Source organism: Vidua chalybeata, chromosome 7, assembly GCF_026979565.1.
Source record: "Vidua chalybeata isolate OUT-0048 chromosome 7, bVidCha1 merged haplotype, whole genome shotgun sequence".
Taxonomy (NCBI): domain Eukaryota; kingdom Metazoa; phylum Chordata; class Aves; order Passeriformes; family Viduidae; genus Vidua; species Vidua chalybeata.
Window position 1 is genome coordinate 17,869,511 of NC_071536.1, and position 19,559 is coordinate 17,889,069.

General features: G+C 48.4%; 1 protein-coding gene across 1 annotated transcript; it reads right to left on the reverse strand.

Moving 5' to 3' along the window:
* Window positions 1-4,909: 4,909 nt before the first annotated feature.
* SP9 (Sp9 transcription factor) lies at window positions 4,910-7,747 on the reverse strand. The gene is made up of 2 exons (XM_053947706.1): window positions 7,639-7,747; window positions 4,910-6,918 (listed from the first exon to the last, which is right to left on the reverse strand). The coding sequence occupies exons 1-2, from the start codon at window positions 7,657-7,659 to the stop codon at window positions 5,563-5,565; spliced, it is 1,377 nt and encodes a 458-aa protein (XP_053803681.1). The 5' UTR covers window positions 7,660-7,747; the 3' UTR covers window positions 4,910-5,562.
* Between the last annotated feature and the right edge of the window lie 11,812 nt (window positions 7,748-19,559).

Sequence of the window (19,559 nt, forward strand, 5' to 3'; positions counted from 1 at the left end):
GTGCCTCCGTTTCAAAGAAGGGTCTCTCCAGTTGTTTTGTGTTTGGCTCAGGAATCCTGCCAACTACAATGCAATTGACTCCCGCCTGAAGAAGAGTGGACAGCTCGACATCCACAGCTGTATGCTCTTTTGTGGGCTCTGCACTTTACTCTTTCCCATGTAGTTAAACAGTGTATCCTGCTTTTTCACATAGGAAGAGACTGGCAGAAAAGTCATGATATTTTGGATTATCTGTCTTAAACTGCCAGGGGAAGGTTGGTGTGGCTGTGCAGGCAGTGTCTCACGCCCGGTACCTTCCCTAGGCCAGTTTGTGTCCCCTCGTCGGTACGGAAGCGACTTTCGGGGGCCCAGAGGCTGGCTGCGGGAGGGTGGGGCCGCCATCGCCACAGGGTGGGGCCGGCCGAGGTGCGCCGGGGCCGCGGCGGGCCGGGCCGGTGTTTGCCCGCTGCCCTCACGGGCCCCGCCGGCACCGCCCGCGGCGCGGGGCGGCTGCGCGCGCCCGGCCCCGCCCCGGCCCGCGGGGCCATGGGGCGCCACCGCCCCGGGCCGAGCGCAGCGCTCGGCAGAGCCGGCGGGGCCCGGCAGGAGGTGCTGTCGCTCCGCGGATGGAGGTAAGAGCAGCTCTAGCGATATCTTTATTCAGTTCTTTATTTATTTATTTATTTTCGTAAAAGCCGCGGAATAGGGTTAGCCTTCTGCAGGGCTGGGCGGCGGGGGCCGCGGCATCGTGAGGTGGTTCCCTCACCCTGGCGGGCAGGACAGGACCTGTGGCAGGGACTCCCCGGCGTCGGAGCGGGGCCTGGCGGCTCTCCTGGGGCGAGCGCCTGGCTCTGCCGGGCGCTCTTCTGCTGCTTGGCCCGGGGCTTGGGGCTGCATCGGGACGGGACGAGCTGGGCTCCCGGCCCCGGCGGGGCCGTCGGGCGGCTCTCGGCACGGGCCTGGCGGCCGGGAGCTTCGGGCGAGGAGTCCCAGGCCGCTTTTGGGGTGTGCCGCCCTGCCGGACCCATGGCTTAGAATTAACGCCGAGCAATAAATTATTGCTACTCCGAAAGTAAATAGACGGGTTACTCCAGATGGGGCTCCTGCTCGGATCGGTACAATAAATATCCCTGAAGGAAGCTCTCTATTTATGTTGTCATTGATTAATTCTCGCTACCTCATTTGATTTCGATTTAGAACGATTTGATTCTAATTTAATTAGCATGTAATTTGGATGTACATAATTACTGTAATTATGACATTCAGGTGAGGCAGCTTTAGGCTGAAAGGCAATTTCAAATTTTCTAGCAGCCTACTTTGTGCCGGGGAGCGGACAGGGACCCCGCGCCCTGCCAGCCAGGTACCAATTAGCCCATCTCGGGAGCAGCGCTGCCGCTCGTTTGTGGAACAACAGCGGCGCCGAGGCGGCGGCGGCGGCAGAGGCGCGCCCGGGGCCCGCCGGCGGGTGCCCGCCGGGAGCCGCGCCTGGCCGCAGGTGCGGGGCTGCGCGGAGATTGCGGAGCGGTGACCGTCGAGGGCCCGGCCTCCCCTCCGGTTGGCGGCCCGAGGAGCGGCGAGGACGGGCCGGCTGCCCCGGGCCGGGTGTACGCGCGGTCGCGGCGGGTCAGTCCCGCCCCGCCGTCTCCCATAGAAGTTCACGCTAGCCCGCCCGCTCCCAGGGGCCCCACCCCAGCTGTCGCGGGCCCCGCGCTCCTGCCGCCGGCTCCTCGCCGCTGCCCGGCCGGCGCAGCGCCGCCGCCCCCGCGGCCGCCCCGGCCGCGCCCCCAGCCCGCGCCCGCCGCGGGAGCGCCTCTAGGTGGCGCTCGGCAGCCGCCGTGCAGCCCCGCGCGGGGCAGCGCCGCGAGCGTCCCGGGGTGCGCGCTCGGTCTTGTTCCTGCTCTCCTTTTTGTAATGTGTAAAGGATGTTATTCCTTGAGGAAATTTGTAGCTAAATTATTCTCACTTAAAATAAACACTTAGCACAGCAATTACTCAAAGGGGCGGGTTGTCTGTTAGCTTCCCTTCATCTGCGTTTTGGAAGGGTGGGAGAAGATCCTGGCGAACAGATAATGGCTGCAAATAAATTACAGCTCCCGCAGATAAAGTTTCCATTTGAATTAAAAGACGCAATTAAGAGGCTGTCCAGGCACGAGATCGGGTGTTTATATATTATCTCATTAGAACAAAAACATTAACGTTACCTTTTAAGTGTAAAACGAGCCGTTGGGTCCGTAACTCGCCGCGGGGGGCAAGGGAGACGCTTCCTGCGAACGGGGGACCTAGCGATCGAATGTCATTTAGTAGATGATTTTTCCTGACATTTTACCTTCTCCCGTCTGTGGTGGTTGCCGTCGCTGGCTGGTTGTTTGCCGTGTTTTAACGGGCTCTCGGAGCAGGGTTGAAGTTGCTGTCCGCAAGGTGTGAAAATGGGCAGCAATAGCTGGACCGGGATTGTAAATGGGAGCTAGGCTCAGCTCACGGGCAAGTCCGGGGCGAACGGGGCCAAGGCGGCGGAGATCCCGGCTTCCCCTGTGCCTCCCTTTCCGCCGGGGCCCGAGAGGGCACCCTTCTTGTTCCCGGTGCTCTCCCGCTCTCGGGTTGGCGTTCTCTTACTAAAGAGGTGAACTACGGATTCAAAGACCAAAATCAGATTTATTTTTCGGCTCTCATACCGTTTGTTTTTTAGGTTTGGTGGTTTTTTGTGGTTTTTTTTTTTTTTTTTTTTTTTTGTTTTTTTTAATGGGTGGGGTTTTTTTTTTGTTTTGTTTTGGGTTTGTTTTTTTTTTTTGTAGAAGTTCCCCAGACCATATAATTATCTCCAACATTTACGAAAGAATGGTGTCATTTATTTTTTTAAAAGGTGACACGCTTTCTATTTTCTTGGTTAAACGAACCGGCTCTGCGGCCCAGAGCTGCTCCCTTCCTCGATTCTGGGGAGTCTGTAAGTGATGGACGTTTTCTGACCCGAAGGGGCAAAGGCAATGCAAAAAGGTCCTTGATCACTGAGCTGAGAATTGTAACCCCGGCCTGGTAGAAACTGGACCTGCATGGTGTCCTTTGATGTGTTTTATTATAAATCGAAAACAAAGCTGACTTCTGCCCAGCACCCCGCGCGGGTGCATTCCTGCGCAGCCCCCAGGCCGCCCGGCAGGGAGGAGAGCCGGGTCCCGCCGCCCGGCCCGCTCTGTGTGTTACCGCCGCCCGAGCGCGTCCCCCGCTACCCTCCCCTGCCCGCCGAGAAACCTGCCGGCACCCGGCGGGGGGCGGGAGGAAAGACACCTTGCCGGGATGCTTTTGGCCAGGAAAATTCCGGAGCGGTTCTCGGGGAAGGTGCTGTCGGCAGCTGTGATGCGAGGTGCCTCTCCCGGGAGGCTCTCCTCCCCCGGCCCGCGGAACGGCCCGCCGGGCTCCCGCCGCCGCCCCAGGGCACAGGCGCTGTCGGCGCTGCCCGGCCGCTTTTGTGCAACAGTGGCGCGGAGGAGGTGGGACGTGGTTATTAGTATTCACGGCAGATGTATTTTCTTTAACGCAACGTCTTTATTCCAGTTGGTGGCCGACAGCAGAATCCGTTTCCCGATGCTGTTTGCATTCCCTGTTTTATGGAGGATTAAAATATTTGTATTCATCCAATCTGTACCGGCCAGAGTAAATTAACTTTTTTTTTCCTTACCCTCTTCTTTTTTTTTTTTTTTTAATAACACAATTATCTCATTTAACAATTTGCCTTAAAAAAAATACTGTGGCTGTTAGGTTGGTGGTCAGGAGACAAAGGGAGTGAAAATAATTTTCATTTCAATAATTGCCTTCTGGTCAATTTAACTGTGCCTTATTTTGAAAGAGCCTGTCTAAATGAGATTCCTGTCCCAAATGTGTTCCCAGGCCTTAGCCCAGCCTTTAATTATTCCTGAGGTTTTTTTCTGCAGAATAAGACGCTGCACTGAGTAATCACAAAGAAGTCAGAGAGCATCCTTGAACCTTTTCAATAGCAAAGCCACTGATATTCAAATAACATGCAAGGACCATTTGACTGCATGGGGACATAAGCGTTTCCAATTCACTATTTGCATAGATCAACTGTCTTTGAAAAGGAAAGGAGCAGTTGTCTTCCATAACATTAAAAAGCCTAGTTATCAAATCAAGTGCTTAGTTTGGGGCTTTTAAAACGTTTACATTTTATCTTAGGTTGCCCTTTACCGTTTGACATGCAAATTTGGTGCAGTTAATTTGGACAATTAAAAGGATCTTCAAGGGAGCTTTGTCACTGAGAATATTCGGAGTTTTCCCCGTGGACCAGCTGAGATAAAGTTGGCCAGAACAAATGATGTCTAGGAGATTAATTAGATATTTGATAAGACATGAATCCCTAATAAGGGAATACAAGGCACAGGGGGCTGCTGTGTGCTCTAAGTCAAAATTAATAACATTTAACAAGATTTTCATTTAGGCATGAAATGTCTTTTCCGGAGTATTGACTCTAGCGATTTATTCCCCCGAGATCACCTCCCAGCCTAGGCAGCCTTGTGGCGCTGAAGGCTTTTAAAATTAAATAAATAGTTCCTCAGCGCAGTTTGCCTTCACTCGATTTTGGGGACGGTTTCACCAAAGCCACTTAGGTCTCAGCATGGTGTCGGGCTGTAGTCTGGCTTGGACTCAGTTAAAATGTGTTGTTTTTTTGGTTTTGGTTTTTTGGGTTTTTTTTAAGTAAATCAAAGCAAAGGTGGTTTGAAAAGAGCGAGCAGAGTGGTTCAGTGCGCCTGGCTCAGGGGCCGATCCCATCCCCTCCCAGTTATATCATTGCTGACTGTATTTTTAATCATAGTGACTGTAAGGAAGATGGAGAGGGGTGCGAGGGGTCCTACTCAAAAAGTGACCCCTGCGAGGACTGGGCGGGGGGAAGGAGGGGACACGAAGAAGAATAAACCCGCGAGTATATTGTTCAGAGTCCTTTAATAATACCAAAATGAAAATATGTCAAGATTTTTTTCCATACAGATAAACGCATTTAATTTCTTTAAGAGACCTTAACTTACGTGTATTTGAGTGAAGTGTTAACTCAACATTTTAAATATCTTTTACATATATACTGACTTCCACAAAGTGCATCAGAAATTTATAATTAAAAAAAAATCAAAACCCCAAAACCTCCCTGAATTTCAGGAATTCACCAATTTAAAAAAAAAAAAAAAACCAAACACCCCCCCCCATCAGATCAACATTTACAAGAAAAATAAGGGAACACGATCTGGTTTTCTTTTTTTTTTTTTCCTGTTTTTCTTCTTTTTTGAACCCTATTTATACAGATGTTTATGAGATACAGAGGGACCGTCTCAGAGTTGCAGCTGCATTTCTCACCTTAAGCCTCTCTTAGGATGCTTGCCTTCCAAGAGAAAGAGAAAAGGGAAACGGAAGAAAGTGTCACTCGGTACCTACTGGCCGGGCGGGACGGGACGGGGCCGCGCCTCTCCGGCCCCGCCGTCCACCGGCCCGCCCCCGCTGCGGCCCGGGGCGCCGTCGGCGGCGGAGCGGCTCGCGTCCCTCCGGCCGGCGCGGGGCACAGTCCGAGCGGCTCCGGCGGCGCTGCCCCTAGGAGTCGCCGGGCCCCGCAGTAGGTTCCTTGCCCGGTCCGCGGGCGGCGGCGCCCACCCCCTCGTGCAGGATGAGGTCGGGGGACTCGGAGCGCGGCGTTTCCAGGTTGCTGGCGTCCGTGTCGCTATCGCTGCCCTTTTTGCCCCCGCCGCCCCCGTTGTGCGTTTTGATGTGTTTGCTCAGGTGGTCGCTGCGCATGAAGCGCTTGTTGCAGACGGGACAGGCGAAGCGCTTCTCGCCCGTGTGAGTCCGCAGGTGCCGCTGCAGCTCGTCGGAGCGGGTGAAGCGCTTCCCGCAGAAGAGCCAGTTGCAGACGAAGGGCCGCTCGCCCGTGTGCCAGCGCAGGTGCGCCTTCAGGTGCGAGGTCTTGCCGTACACCTTGCCGCAGCCGGGGATGTGGCAGCTGTGCAGCCCCTTGCGCCGCAGGCTGGCCCCCGCCGGCCCAAGCCGCTCGGCCTCCTGGCAGTTGGGGCAGTCGCAGGTGGCGCGCCCCGAGTAGCGGCGGGCGGAGCGGGCCGAGCCGCCCCCGGCGGCGGCGGCGGCGGCGCCCGAGATCATGGCGCTGGCCGCCGCCACCGCCGCGCTAGAGTCCGTGTAGGAGGGCAGCACGGGCTTGAAGCCCTCCTGAGTGAGCAGGTGCTGGCTGGTGGAGAGCAGGTGCGAGGCGGCCGTGGAGCCCAGGCCCGTGGAGCTGAAGGCGGAGTGGGTGAGGGAGCTGAAGTCGGGGTTGTAGGTGCCCAGTTGGGAGTGCAACGAGGCCTGGGGGGCGCCCGAGTGCAGCGAGCTCTGCAGCCCCCCCGCCGGGTTCTGCACCTCAAGCCAGGAGCCCGGGTTGGTGTGCACATCCCACCAGGAGGAGGCCGCTCCGTTGGCCACCTCGCCCGCCGAGAGCGTGGAGTGGAAGCCCGACTTGTACCAGGACTCGTAGGGGTGCGCCATGCCCACCCGCGGGTAGAGGCTCTCGGCCGCCGAGCTGTGCACTTTGGAGATGAAGGCCGACTGGCCGCCGGGCTCCTGCGGGGACACGCCCGCCGCCGCCGCCGAGTTGGAGAAGAGGCCGCCGTAGTCGCTGCTGAAGGCCGAGGAAGTGGGCGAGGTGGAAGCCAGGCAGAAGGCGCTGTTGGCGGTGCCCGTGCCACTGGCCAGTCCGTTGGAACCCCTACTCGTGGCCACCGTGAAGCCCGAGAGGCTGGAGCCCAGGTTGCAGCTGGAGGTGGAGCGTTTCCAGGGGTGGAAGCCCCCTTTGGCGAAGGCGCTAGATTCGGGCAGGGTGGTCAGGGGACTAGTGTTGCCGATCTTGTTGCAGGTGGCGGCCAGCATGGCCAGGGGAGTCGTTCCAAATCTCGGCTCTTCCTGCGGGAAGAGACAAAGCCGGCCCGTCAGCCTAACCCTTGCCACCTCGCCAGGCTCCCGCGGGGATACGGCAGCGCGGGTAGAACCGCGGCGCAACGAGAGGTACCGGGGAAAAGTTTTCTCTTATTTTAGAGGAAGGCTCCAGCCCTGCCACGCTCGGCACAACTCGTTTTCCGCCGGGGCCCGGTCTCATCGCCCAAGAGATTTACATCGCAAGCGGGTCCCGACAGGGACAAGCGACACGCGTGTTCCGAGAGGGCTGCTCGAGCGTACCGCCGTTAAACCAAAAATCCCGTGGGAACGAAATGCGGCGTCTCCTCGAGCAACCGTACAGGAGCGACGAAAAAAAAAAAAAAAGAGATGGCAGCAAGGCGAGCAGTGTGCGGAGCCTTCCGACTGTCGCCTCGTGCAACGCCGGGCCGGCGAAAATCTTTGGAAATCGAGCGTAGATCGAGTTAAAAAACAAACAAATCCCAAACCAAATCAAGAACTAGACAAAAGAAAGCAGAAGCAGCACAGCTTCTCTCCGGCCCAGCGAGTTTTCAGGCTAAACTCTTTGGGAACGACCCGATGGGCAGCCCGCAATGAAATCCCCCGAGGCGGGCCGGGATCACCTCCCATCCGCGGGTCCACGCGATTTCGGCAAGGGGCAGCCACAACGCGGCGGCAACGACAGGTTTTCCAGGGGGAAGCCGCGAGGAAGCGCGCGGTGCGACTTACCCCGAGGATAGACGTAGCCATAGCACGTCCGTGGGCTGGGCGGTGGGGCGGAGGGGACGGCGCTCGGTGAGCGCCCCGCGCTGCCCGGCGGCACTAAGGACACTCCGGCGCGGCGGGGCCAAACTCTGCCTAAGTGCGGGCAGCGCCCGCTTTGAAGTACCGCTGGCGGCGGCGCTCGCCCAATGAGGGCGCGGGCGGAGCGGCCCGGAGCGGCCCGGCAGCCAATCAGGCTGCGCGGAGGTGCCGGCGCCGGGGCGCGGGGCGCGTGCCAGTCAGCGCGCGGGGAGAAAACTCCCCGCTCCGGCCCGCGGCGGCCGCGCCGCAATTACCGCCGGCCCCGGCGCCCCGGGCCGCGCCTCCCGCCGGGCCGCGACTCCCGCCGCCCCCGCACCGCCTGCCCGCCGGGGGAGCGGGGCGAGCCGCAGAGGGCAGGAGTCGAGAGCGAGGTCAGCGCCGGCGGAGGGCTGGTGTCGCGTCTGACACCGCTCCGCCGTCTCCTGTAAACTCTGCAGGAGGTGTCCGATGCGCTGCTGCTGGTGTAGTCACCTGCGATCCTCGCGGCCCATAAACCATACCTGCGTCGCTTTTATTCAACAGGCCCTTTGCCTCCTTTTCAAGCCATTTGGGAGTCGTCCGTGTTGGATACAGATAACCTAACAGCACCTAATGACAGTCTGTGAAAACACGTTAATTTTTTTGTTTGTTTTCTTTACTAAATGCCAGAAGTGATTTCGTACACAACGTATTTCTTTCTTTCATTGCAAAAGGAACTGAGGAGGCTTTGTGGTTATATAAAGTGCCAAAGATTCCAAAGGCAGGGAACCGCCAGGCATCTCTTTGCTCTTGTACCAGGGCGGGAGAGGCGACGAGTGGCATTTGACATCCTGTCGCTTAAGATAGAGGATATTATTTTACAGAGTAATCGCCAGCAAAACACTTTGAAAGTCAAATTCGCAGCCTGCAGCACGTTTTTCAAGCCTCATATACCCCTGTGGAAGCAGTGCTGCTAATGGCAGAAAGCTTGCTCCCTCCTAGCAGTGCTAGGGCGCTGCTGGAATAAGCCGCCCTAGCACTTGCCTGTGGCCTCTGCACTGTGCACACTCCACGCACCCAGTGAGCGACAGAGATTATACCTGCTCTCTGCATGTGCAAAATGTAAGTCCAGACCTTGGCTCCTCAATGTCTTGCAAGCTAGTCCCTTTGATTTGTAATTATTGGAGGCTTCTTAAGTAATTGGTTAGAACTTGCCCGTACTCTGCCCGCGGAAGATCAATAGGCGTGCAACTTTTCATCATCGCGGTCGGCTCTGTGAGAATGGGAATAGGAGCTTTTCCCCTTCCTTTTTGCCGTTCCCAGTGCAGCTGAGTACAATTCTGAACCAGAAATATGATGAGTGCATTCAGCAATGCCGGGCCCTTGCTCTGCATTTCAGTCATTATTTCCTTCTCGGTGCCGCCTCAGCCATCCAGTGTAAAACCTTCTAGGAGATGCAAAATAGTCATCGCTTATGAGCAAGATGGAGAAACCAGGAATTTGAGATTATGATTTTGCTTTTCTTCACATGCTTATATATATATATATATATATATATATATATATATATATATGCTGTGCGTGTGCTTAAATAAGGTGGGCATTGCGGTTTTTTCTACATTGTGTTATGCAATCTATAGGACGACTGCCATGGATGTCCCTGGAGATTATCTTTTATTTAAACGTCTAAGGCTATTTTCAATGGGCGCTCGCCTTTATGTCGCCGGGTATTAAACAGAGTCGAGGCAGTAGGTGAAAAAAATACTGTTCTGCGCTTAATTCTTTCCACATTCACTCGCAGCCGGCGCAGGGGTTCGGGTAGTGCATGGCAAACCTTTCCCTCGAAAGGTCTGCCCGGAGCAGATCCTGAGCGGCGGCTGTACCCTGGGGGGCTGTAGCGCTCGGCGGGTGGAGGCGGCAGAAAGGCGGTGGCGGGGGGAGCGAGATAACCCCCACGGGTGAGGCGAGGAGTCCGACAGGGGCACCCGGGAGCCATCGCCCAACAGGTGACTCCTTCCTTCCCTCCTTCCTTCTTTCCCTCTTCCTTTCCTCCGGGGAAACCCGCTCCTTCCCTTCCCAGGAGCCTGCCATGGTGGTCGTCAAGTGACAGCGCGGCGCTTCTGGCCAACCCCAGGGTGGCGGGGGGAGAGGGTCTTTCCTCTCATCCTGGGGAAAGTCATCAATAAAATAGGACTGGAAGGCAGATCGAGAGCGTGACGTTTAAAAATGTTGCCTCTACATCAGCGAGTAAAGGCATCCGCTGCCCGCTTGCGCTCCCACAGCAAAGTAAGGATTCTGCTGTGCCTGAAGACTGGCGGGCGGCTCTGCCTGCCGCACATCCATCTCCTCGCCCCTTTGTAGTCGGAAAAGTAACTAAAACCCGCAGGAACGAGGCAGGCGGTGGAAAGGCTGAGCGAACGGCGGCGGAAGGGGGAACACTGCAAAAATCTTTAGGGGGTCAAGTATTTTCTGACAGATTTTTTTCATACTCCAAAAATCGAGTTTTTAAACAAAGATCAATGTGTTATGCTAAAGTGTTGAGCTGACTGTTAAAACATTTGGGGGGATAATGACAATGTAACAAAGGCCTGGTTTGGAGTGAATCATCACCCTTTTAAAAGTTAAAGCAATTTTCAGGAGAATAGCTTTCAGCAAATGCTTTACATTATTCAAAACGGCCAAATAATGCTCTATTATAGAGGCTGAATGCTGCCAGTCAGCCCATAAGTGCAATTTGTGCAAAGGCTCGGTGCTTTATCTCCACTTCTTTATAAAGAGGTGAATATAAAACAATTTCTTCCAAACCCAGACAGAGAGCACGAAAATTGCTTCCCTTTCTGCAATCAGGGCAATTTAACTGGAGTGCAATTAGCACTATTAAATGTCGATTCTGCATAAACAAATCTGACTAAGAAGCGAAAGTGGGGTGAGAACCTCATATAAACTGAAACTGATTTTTAAAAATTATGTATCCGGGTCCTTTACAATTGATCCGTGACGTTTTCATCTCAGAATATATTTACATCATAAATACATTACAGTTAAATCAACGTAAATCTAAAAAAAATCTCAATATGAATGCTAATAAAGAATAGGCTAATTAAATGCAACAGTTCACTTTCTTTGAACAATATTGTTTTCCATCTTCTCTCTACGAGTGTCTTTTGATCTGTGCAGCTACTAAAGTTGCTGTCTTTAGGAGGTAGAGCTGGGAAACAATTCTTTCATTACAGATGGTTGGGAAGCTCCTGGGTTTATATTCAAGAGCATCAGATGAAATGGCTCGTCTGTTCAAAAAGAGCTCTGGGAAAGAGCTGCCAAATATTTTCCAAATAAATCGATTTAGCAGCAGTTAAATGTAAGGTTGTTGTAAAATTTCCCCTGCATTCTAAGAGGGGCACGAAGTTTTACCCATGGTAGTTATGGGTAGGAAGGGGGCAAACCCTTGCAAGTTTAAGAGAAGCAGCCTAATTTTCTGCCAAACAGAAGGGACAAGGGCAGGAAACAGGCAAACTGCTCATTGCCGAGATAAATAATTGCGTCCTGCCAGATTTTTTTTTTTTTTAGCAACAGTTCTTCCCTGTGAAACCCCCTCCCCCCTCAATTACACTCTTCATTTACGTGATCTAGAAGCCAGCATTGATTATCAGAGCAACTCAGAGGGGTACCTGGTGACAAATTAATAACTTCAGTTAGGAAAAGGCTTCCCTGCTATTCTGCCCAAGACTAGATACTACAAGGGGGAAGTACATATAGGGATAGCGTTAAAATACAGACCTTGGTGCCTGTTGAGTCCACTGAATTCTTTCCACCATAGAGTTTTTCATTTGTAGGTAAAGATGAAGTGCAGCTTTTGATTAGAAGGAAATCTTTTATAGTTAATAAAAAGGGAATGAGCACTGGGATCAAACAGATAATGGAAATTAAATGAAAATTATGACACTCTCCCACAATTTCTGCTTGATCTTTCATATGTTTGTTATATGGTGCACTCCCCTCTCCTCATGCCCCTTGCACACTGAGCCCCGAGGTGGAGCATCAGGCTGGGCTTTCATATTTTCTCGATCTTTAAGGTGACGCTGTTTAGGAGAAGCAGGGAGACCCATATTACCTCGTGTTTAAAAAATCTGCACAATAGTTTCAGAAATCCTGTCGTTTACTGAACGCAGTCAAAAGCGTGTCTTTGGAATTAATTATCTTCCGCTAAATTTATTTGGACTGTGAATTTTAAAGCTCCCTTGTTCTGTTTATCTCAGCCGGAGACACGTTAACAATTCAAGGGAAGACTAGTGTCAAAGGAAGGAAGGTGACTGCAGACTGGATGATGATTTTAATTACTACAATTATTGGGAGATTATTCAACAGCATCATGGATTTGTTTTCTGCCTTGGTATGAAAGTCTGAGGAACATTGTGCGAGAAGCGTTGTACGAGGATTTTACCTCTTGGTTCACATGCTTTCCAGTGCTGTTACGATGTATGGATTAGGCATGACAAGCTCGGACTGCAGCAGGTTGGAAATTCAGCCAGTGCTGGCGTTCAGAAACGTTCTTAAAACGGAGGCGTTTCTAAATAGAAAAAGTTTAATTAGCAAACGCTTGGACCCAACGTTTATAGAGCGTAAAACCGCGTTTCCACACAAGTCCATTAAAGCAGCTCTGCTGACTCGGTAATGAGGTGTGTGCGGTGAGCAGGGCAGCGGCGGCCGGGACGGCGAGCTCGGCGGTCCCGGGCAGCGCCCGGCCCGCCCCGGCCCGCCCGGCTCCTCCGCCCCGCGGCTCCTCCGCCCCGCGGCTCCCCCGGCGGCGCCGCTCGGGGCGCGGGCAAGCGGCAGCACCGGGCGGGCAGGGGAACGGGCGAGTGCCTCACTGGAGCAACCTCACCGCGGGGGAGTCCTGTCCCCACATTGCTCCTAGCATCCCGCTTCCGGTGCCCTCCTAGCTTTTTATACCACGTTTTTAGCCAGGCGTGACTCAGAATGTTGACTGTGATTAAGCAAGCTGTCTATCTAGAGATAGAGATATGTGGCAGCATAATTGGCAGGATGATTGACATTACAAAGTTCTCTTCGGTCCACAATGACCAATAAATCCTCCTGCCGCTTTTGCCATTTAATGAATTGCTATTTTGGTAGAGGAAAATATGCCAGACCCCCATTCCTATGTTCTGTTCTTCCCCCTCACACTGTCCTGGGATTAGGGCAAGAAAAGAAGGGGAGCCATTCATTATGCTCTTTCTGTGTTCTGTAATTACTGGAATTTAGGCTTAAGGTGAATTTCAGCTCAGATCATGAACCATTTCACGTTCAAATGCAAGCTTGCAATACTTTCCTAGTGGCAATTAGGAGCCTATTACAAGCCATTAGATTGATCAATGTACCTTAAACAATGTGAATGATTTATATAGCAAAGAAAAAACCTTCTTACATCCATTGTACTGTTCCAGCGACCAACCTGGCCCTCTGTCTCCATTCATCACAGCTTTAAACAACAAAAGCAATTTATTTAGTAAAATTTAAATGCAAAGAAACAGGCTCAGTTCTTAGTCATGTAGGGCATTCGAGCTTTATCTCTTTATTGTCAAGAGATGTAGGCTGGAAGAATTCGAGTTTGTTGGGGGGAAAGGGAGGGGTGGATTTGCTGGTTTTCAAATGGATTAATTCACCTTGTACCTGAAAGAAGGAAAGAGATTCCTGACTGCTTCCTAAAGAGGACACTAACCTACTGTGCAGATGCAACACAAGGAGGAAAGCAGTGGCTTAAACATGTGTTCAGCAAAGTGTTTGGTTAGATGATTGTAGCCTTTTAATGACAGTCTGGACGCACAACCACGATCCCTGGAAGCTCCAAGACAGCTAAGGAGTGGAAAGCAGGCTGGGATGTGCCAGCTGATGGAGGGACAGGAGTAGGTGCAGTCTTTGCCACCATGGGTGATTATTCTAACCATTCTACAACCAAGAAACTACAAAATATCAGCTGCTATGAAAGCCAGAACTGCTACCCTGTAGGCCTTGGGTCTGTCTTTATTTGCTTCCTTTCACAAGACCCAGGGAACCTCTCACACCTGGAAAATTCCTCCTAGCTCCTGCCAACCCCAAAGTGAAGGGTTGGGAGAGACTGGTGACTTTGCACTTGCTACCAATTTATTAGGTAGACAGAGATAAGTTCAGAAGGAACAAAACCACGATTTACCATTTATTGAACTGATGCCCTCTGTTTCTTGCATTTTTCTTACCTTTTTGCTAACCTTATTTACCTTGATACTTAGCGCTCCAAAATTAGTCTTCTCTGTACATACCAACGGATGGAATGAATCTTTGGCTTGGTGCTAAACAGTTCTGATATGCCTCAGATTAAAACTGCTGAGAAACAAAACCCCACACATGTGAACTAACTAAGCCATTCTTTAAAATGTGACTTTAATGGGGCCAATGTAACTGGTGACAATGTTTCTTAGAAAAAAAAGCCAAAACATATGTAAGTCTTGGTTCAGCTGGAAATTTTGGAATATCACACGAGAAAGAATGTTATTAACTTAAGATTCCAATTGTTATTTGTGTTTCAGCAACAATCTGCTCTCTGGAAATTGTTGCAATGCTTGTCAAAAGTCACTGTTTTATCCCATAATTTTCTGCAAGGAGGTAACCACAGAGCTCCTCAGTATTGGTACAAAGAAAAGAAATAAGGAACAAGCGTCAAGTTCTATCAAGAGATACCACCCTTTTGCTACAAAACATGGATACAGCTATTCCTGATTTTCCAAGTTGTCCATATGGGATTGACACTACTCATTTACTTAGTTATCAGCTTCTTTCTTTCTTGCTAGCAAGGGATTAGTAAAACACAAAGTCTACCTTGTAAAAGCAAATAAAATTTGCAATAGGAATAAGAGCAGTCCTCCCCCTTCCCCAGAGGAAATCCCACATCGAGAAGAGCGTTTATGTTGTGAGAAGAGCATTTCTGTTGAGTCTGTCATACACTAAACCCACTTCTTCCCTTTCTTGTAGGCCCTACACTATCCAGAGCTTTACCCATAGAATCAGCAGTGTGTCCTGCTTACCTTAAACTTTCTCTTTATCAAGGAGGGGACATCAAAGAAGAATAAAAGATCTGGAGGCCTCTTTCAAAGATTTTGTAGAGATTGTCCATTTAGTCACATTGTGCTTTAAAGTCTTTTTCCTTTTCCAAAGCTTTATATTTGTCACTTTGCCCAGGAGAGTTGCTGGGCCAGTCTCCTCAGGACATGTTCTAGCCTTCCTCTACTTTAAGTAGACACATATACAAAAGCAGCCTATGCTTCCTAATATGCTGTTTCAGGCCCTTACATTCCAATCTGGCTTGCATTGCCCTTTAATTATCTGTCTTCTTATTGTGATCAAGTGAATTTTTACTAATCTCCACATTTATTGTTAAGGTAAATAGATGCTTCTTTTAATCAGTATGGAGGGTCAGACCAATGCAGTTTGAAGTAACTTAAGTCAACTATAAAGGGTTCAATGTTTTTATAATCACAGAGGACATCAGCTATTCACTCCAGTCTAATTCAGTGTCTGTTTAGAGACAGAGCTCTTCCTTTCCCCTGCTCCCTCTCACCTGATTTGCTCCCAAATGCTCCGCAAAGCCGGCAACAAGAACACAGTGGAGGCCAAGCCAGCAGCAGCCCTCCTGAACTTCAGGCTGGATTAATTCAGTGGATTGGAACTCCTAGGTGAGCATACGGGTACAATATAACACCTTCTTCCAACAAAAAAAGATTGATTGCATCTTAGCCTCAGTATTAAATGTGCTATTATCAGAAGAAGCTGGAATAATGCATGCAGTCACTTTAAAAGAAAGCAGGTTTCTTTTGCGAGCATACTTATTATTTCAATAGTATTTGAGAACTAGTTTAATAGTGGCCACGTTGTTGCCTGCTAAAATATATTTGAATTGAACATGTATATATCAAGGTATTTTTTCTTAATTTTAGTTTGAATTATTCCTGAAGTTCTCTTTAATTTACCCTTTATAAAGGACAGATTAAATGAAAATGGCTTTTAGAAAATAGAGCTGGAAATTGTTTTGACCTTTGTGACCTGGTAGAGGTGATAATTTGCTGCAGCACTGGATGCTGGACATATCTGACATTTTAGGTATTCCCTCATTCCCTCCCTTTGTACTGATGAACTCCACCTGGGACAACTCAGCAGTCAACTTTTTGTTGCCTTAATGTAAATGAGAAGACTACAGCTGTCTTACGCAATCTAAGTGGACACTACCAATGGAAAATTAAACTTGGGCAAAGGCAATGCTAAGAAAAGAATGTCTATTATCCACAATAATGCTCCTAACATTTTCTAAACAGGTATTACCTGTGTCTGTCCATAATTGTCCTTGTTACAATAACGTTGCAATCTTTCTTTCTGAACTGTTACAGAAATCTCTCCCCACTGACTTTTCCATATGTAAACAACCTATGCAGCATTTTGTAATGTAAAACAAATGTGGTAAGTAGGTCCCACATTAAAAAATCATTCTTAGTGGAATGTCTGAAATGCTATGGGGATTTTGAGGGGGAGGTTAGAAAATACCACCACTTGCACTCAGTTTCCAGATGCATTCCCATACATGCAGATGAGTGTCAGTTGGACCTGTAGTACACGTTGTTGCTGAATTTGGATTGTCACTGAGAACAAATAACTCACTTTCTCTTTTGCAAAATGATGCAAATGAAGCTGTAGTGAATTTTTGCTATCTAATATTTCTCATGGCTTTCACTGCACATGAACATAACTAAATTTTTATATTGACAATAAAAATATTTGTCTATTTAGAAAACAATATGGCTCCAAAATTCCCGGTTAAAACAAAACAAATAGAAGCCAAAATCTCTATCATCACACCCCCTATTTGTCATTTTTTTAGATAAAACATGCTAGTTACTCTAATTGAAATGTGATTCTCTGTAGGGGCAGACCATTATACACCTCAGAGGGACTGAAAGCAGGGAAACAAAATGCAAGTTTCACATGTCTAAAATCTCATCTCCATAATTAAGAAATAGGATGGTCACAATTCCCGTGCAGTACTTAACACAGTGTAACTTGGTCCTCCATGATGTATTTTGGAGGAAATTTAGCAAAGCTCCAAGGTTTGTTCACCTGAGACATGTAGAAAAATGTGTCAATGTGTCCTGTTTGTCTGGTTTTTGGTAAACATTCTGGCTGAAAGCACAGCTCTAGGAGGAAGAGCAGGCAGTGTCCTCCAGCTCTTTCCTATTATAACTGTACATACATCAGGATGTGAAATCAAGTAGCCAGACCTTTCAGCCAGTACCCAAAAGAGACTTTGAGTGAAAATTACATGCTCCTATTTAAAGTAAGATGTTGAAGTTGGTGCAAACAGAAAATGGTGCTTGTTCGGAAGGAAATTTTCTAAAAAGGTGTGAAGTGTAAAATACAATTGCAGTCTTTGGAAAGATAAGTTGTGTAATGCTTTAACTCCACAGACTGTTTTGAAACCCTCTTTTCCCAGCAGTGAAGGGAGTGCTGATTTCCAGAACACAGAGATGCAGCACTGTGTTTTTCCATGGAGTATCTGTGGTACCTACAGATTGACTAGCCACGTTCCATGAAGCAACAGGAGCATAGGAACCCCTCTGTGTGCCAAAGTACGTACTGGAGATGCTACAAAATGTGGTTTATTGCCATGTGAGGGACGGACTGAGCCCATATAGATGTTCTAAAGGTGTGCAAAAACCCACAGCATCTGGAATTTTGCAGCTCCAAGACCGAAAATTTACAAACACTTAATTATTTGCACATGGTACCTACCTTGCAAGTAGGTGAGTGAGTTTCTGCACACTCACTCACTTGTAACTGCATAAGGGAGAGGGAGAGGATCTCTGTAAATAAATTGCTTAAAAAGAAAACCAAATAGTCAAACTAACAGCTTGGTAGTTTGATATTAAATTGCCTATTGTTACAGTATTTTTCAAATTGCTGTTACCATAACAACATATTTTTTTCTTTAAATTTTTTTAGCTGTTTGGAAAAAAAATTCTTGCCAGAATTCTTCCATAATAGCTTCCATTAATAGCACTGCCTTCTGTTGGGGAGGCCAGTGCTGATGTCTCCTGCTGTCACAAGTCACTCACACATCTAGCAGATGTTTTGTTTGATAAGGCCAATTTGAGCTCTATGGAACACGTTGTGGTTTTTCATCCATCCCCAAAGAGCAAATATCAGTTAGGATGAGATTCCAAATTGATCATTTGCTAGGAGACAAGGCGCGCGATACCTGTCAGCAGAATGTGACCCACCCCTGAGAAACTATCTCAGAGAGAACTGTAAAGATTTTCCTTTAAGGCAGCAATAGTGTACCAAGCACCACAAGACAGACCTTGGAGCCATACCTATAACAAAAACAAAAAACATGAGAAGGGAAAGGAGGGAGAAAGGAGGTAAAAATCCTTTAGGAGGCCAGTATTTCCTTCTGATTCTGTAGCACAGATTTTACTAAATTCTTAATGTAGATGCTGTAGATGAAAGTGATTTATCTCTATCAGACAATTTATTTCAATCAGAATTTGAAAAAGTGAAAGAAAAGGAATCCACTTTAAAAATTTATGCTGCCCCAGCAACACTGGCAATTTTATTTTGGATTCAAGTAATTTGCATAACTAAGAAATAATTGCTTTTCCAGCCACTCCACACACTTGAATGTGGCAAACATGTCCAGATTATTACATTTAATAATTTGTCTGCTAATACCATCTTGTTTCTGGAAACAGAGACACAACTATTTATTTTTGCAAAGCTTATTTTATAATCAGGTGTTTCATTTTATAATCACCTAGGACCATATTTTAGTGAAAGTTGTTTGATTTTTTTTTAAGCATTTACTGCAGAATTAGAGAAGGTTTCATGAAATATTTGAATGCTATATAAAATTTCTCAGAGGAGAAGAAAATATTGCTATATGTTATTTCTGTGTTAATTACCTGGATCAGAATGAGCAGCAGCTAGCCAGCCCATAGGACATGCTACTTTTCTAGAGGTGTGTAACTGTGTACATCCAGATGTGTGCATATGTGTGTGTCCATAATGTCTTTGAGGTAGCTAAAAATCATATTGAAAAATCTTAAAACAGCGTTGCTAAACAGTGTACTTTAATTTCCATACTCTTTTATGTAAATCTACATTCACAAGAGTAGTTTAAATTAATTCCAGAGAGGACATTCCACATTTGTACAAGTGTAAATGACACTGCAAAACAAAGTGGTCATAAGGCTTCAATGAGACTATTGCCACAACATCAAATCTTCTGTTTATTTGTGAAGGTATAAGACATTTGGATGAACCTGAACACAGCAGTGTTGAAAACAGCATCACAAATCCTGTTGCTCTGTTTATAATTCTGAAAAGATAGGGTGAAGTTCAGATACGTTTTTTCCAATATGTAGCTGAAAATATTTCTGTAAGTAAATTATTTCCCCCCATATTTCAAAGTCTTTAAAAACATACACATTTGGATGTATTTCCACTTTTAAGAATGCTAGTTCCAGCTTTAAGAATGCAACAAGTCCAGCACTAATCTGTCTGCTGGAGTTTCTGGTTTAGCAACACAGCTGTGTCAGGTTTAACTAACACATTTTGATTACACATGATTTGACATAAAAAGGTGAAAGTGGCACTACAGGTGTCTGCAATTTGACTGATAATGTTAAGAATGTTCATCCACACACTCTCCATTAGATTTGCTTTGCTGAAGTGGGGTTACTCAACCTGAGGTCATTTCATACAGGCAACAAATCAGAAGTTTTGAAATCAAGAGTACTGCATGCTCCTCTTTTATGCTCCATATTGGTTGCAAGTGCATGTAACAAGTGTTAATGAGATGCAGTAAATTT

What these genes read in the sequence shown, in the direction of transcription:
- SP9 (XM_053947706.1), bottom strand. Translation starts at nt 7,659, where the DNA reads ATGGCTACGTCTATCCTCGGG. An exon ending in TGGCTACGTCTATCCTCGGG is followed by an intron (nt 6,919 to 7,638) that starts GTAAGTCGCACC and finishes CTCTTCCCGCAG; the next exon opens with GAAGAGCCGAGATTTGGAAC.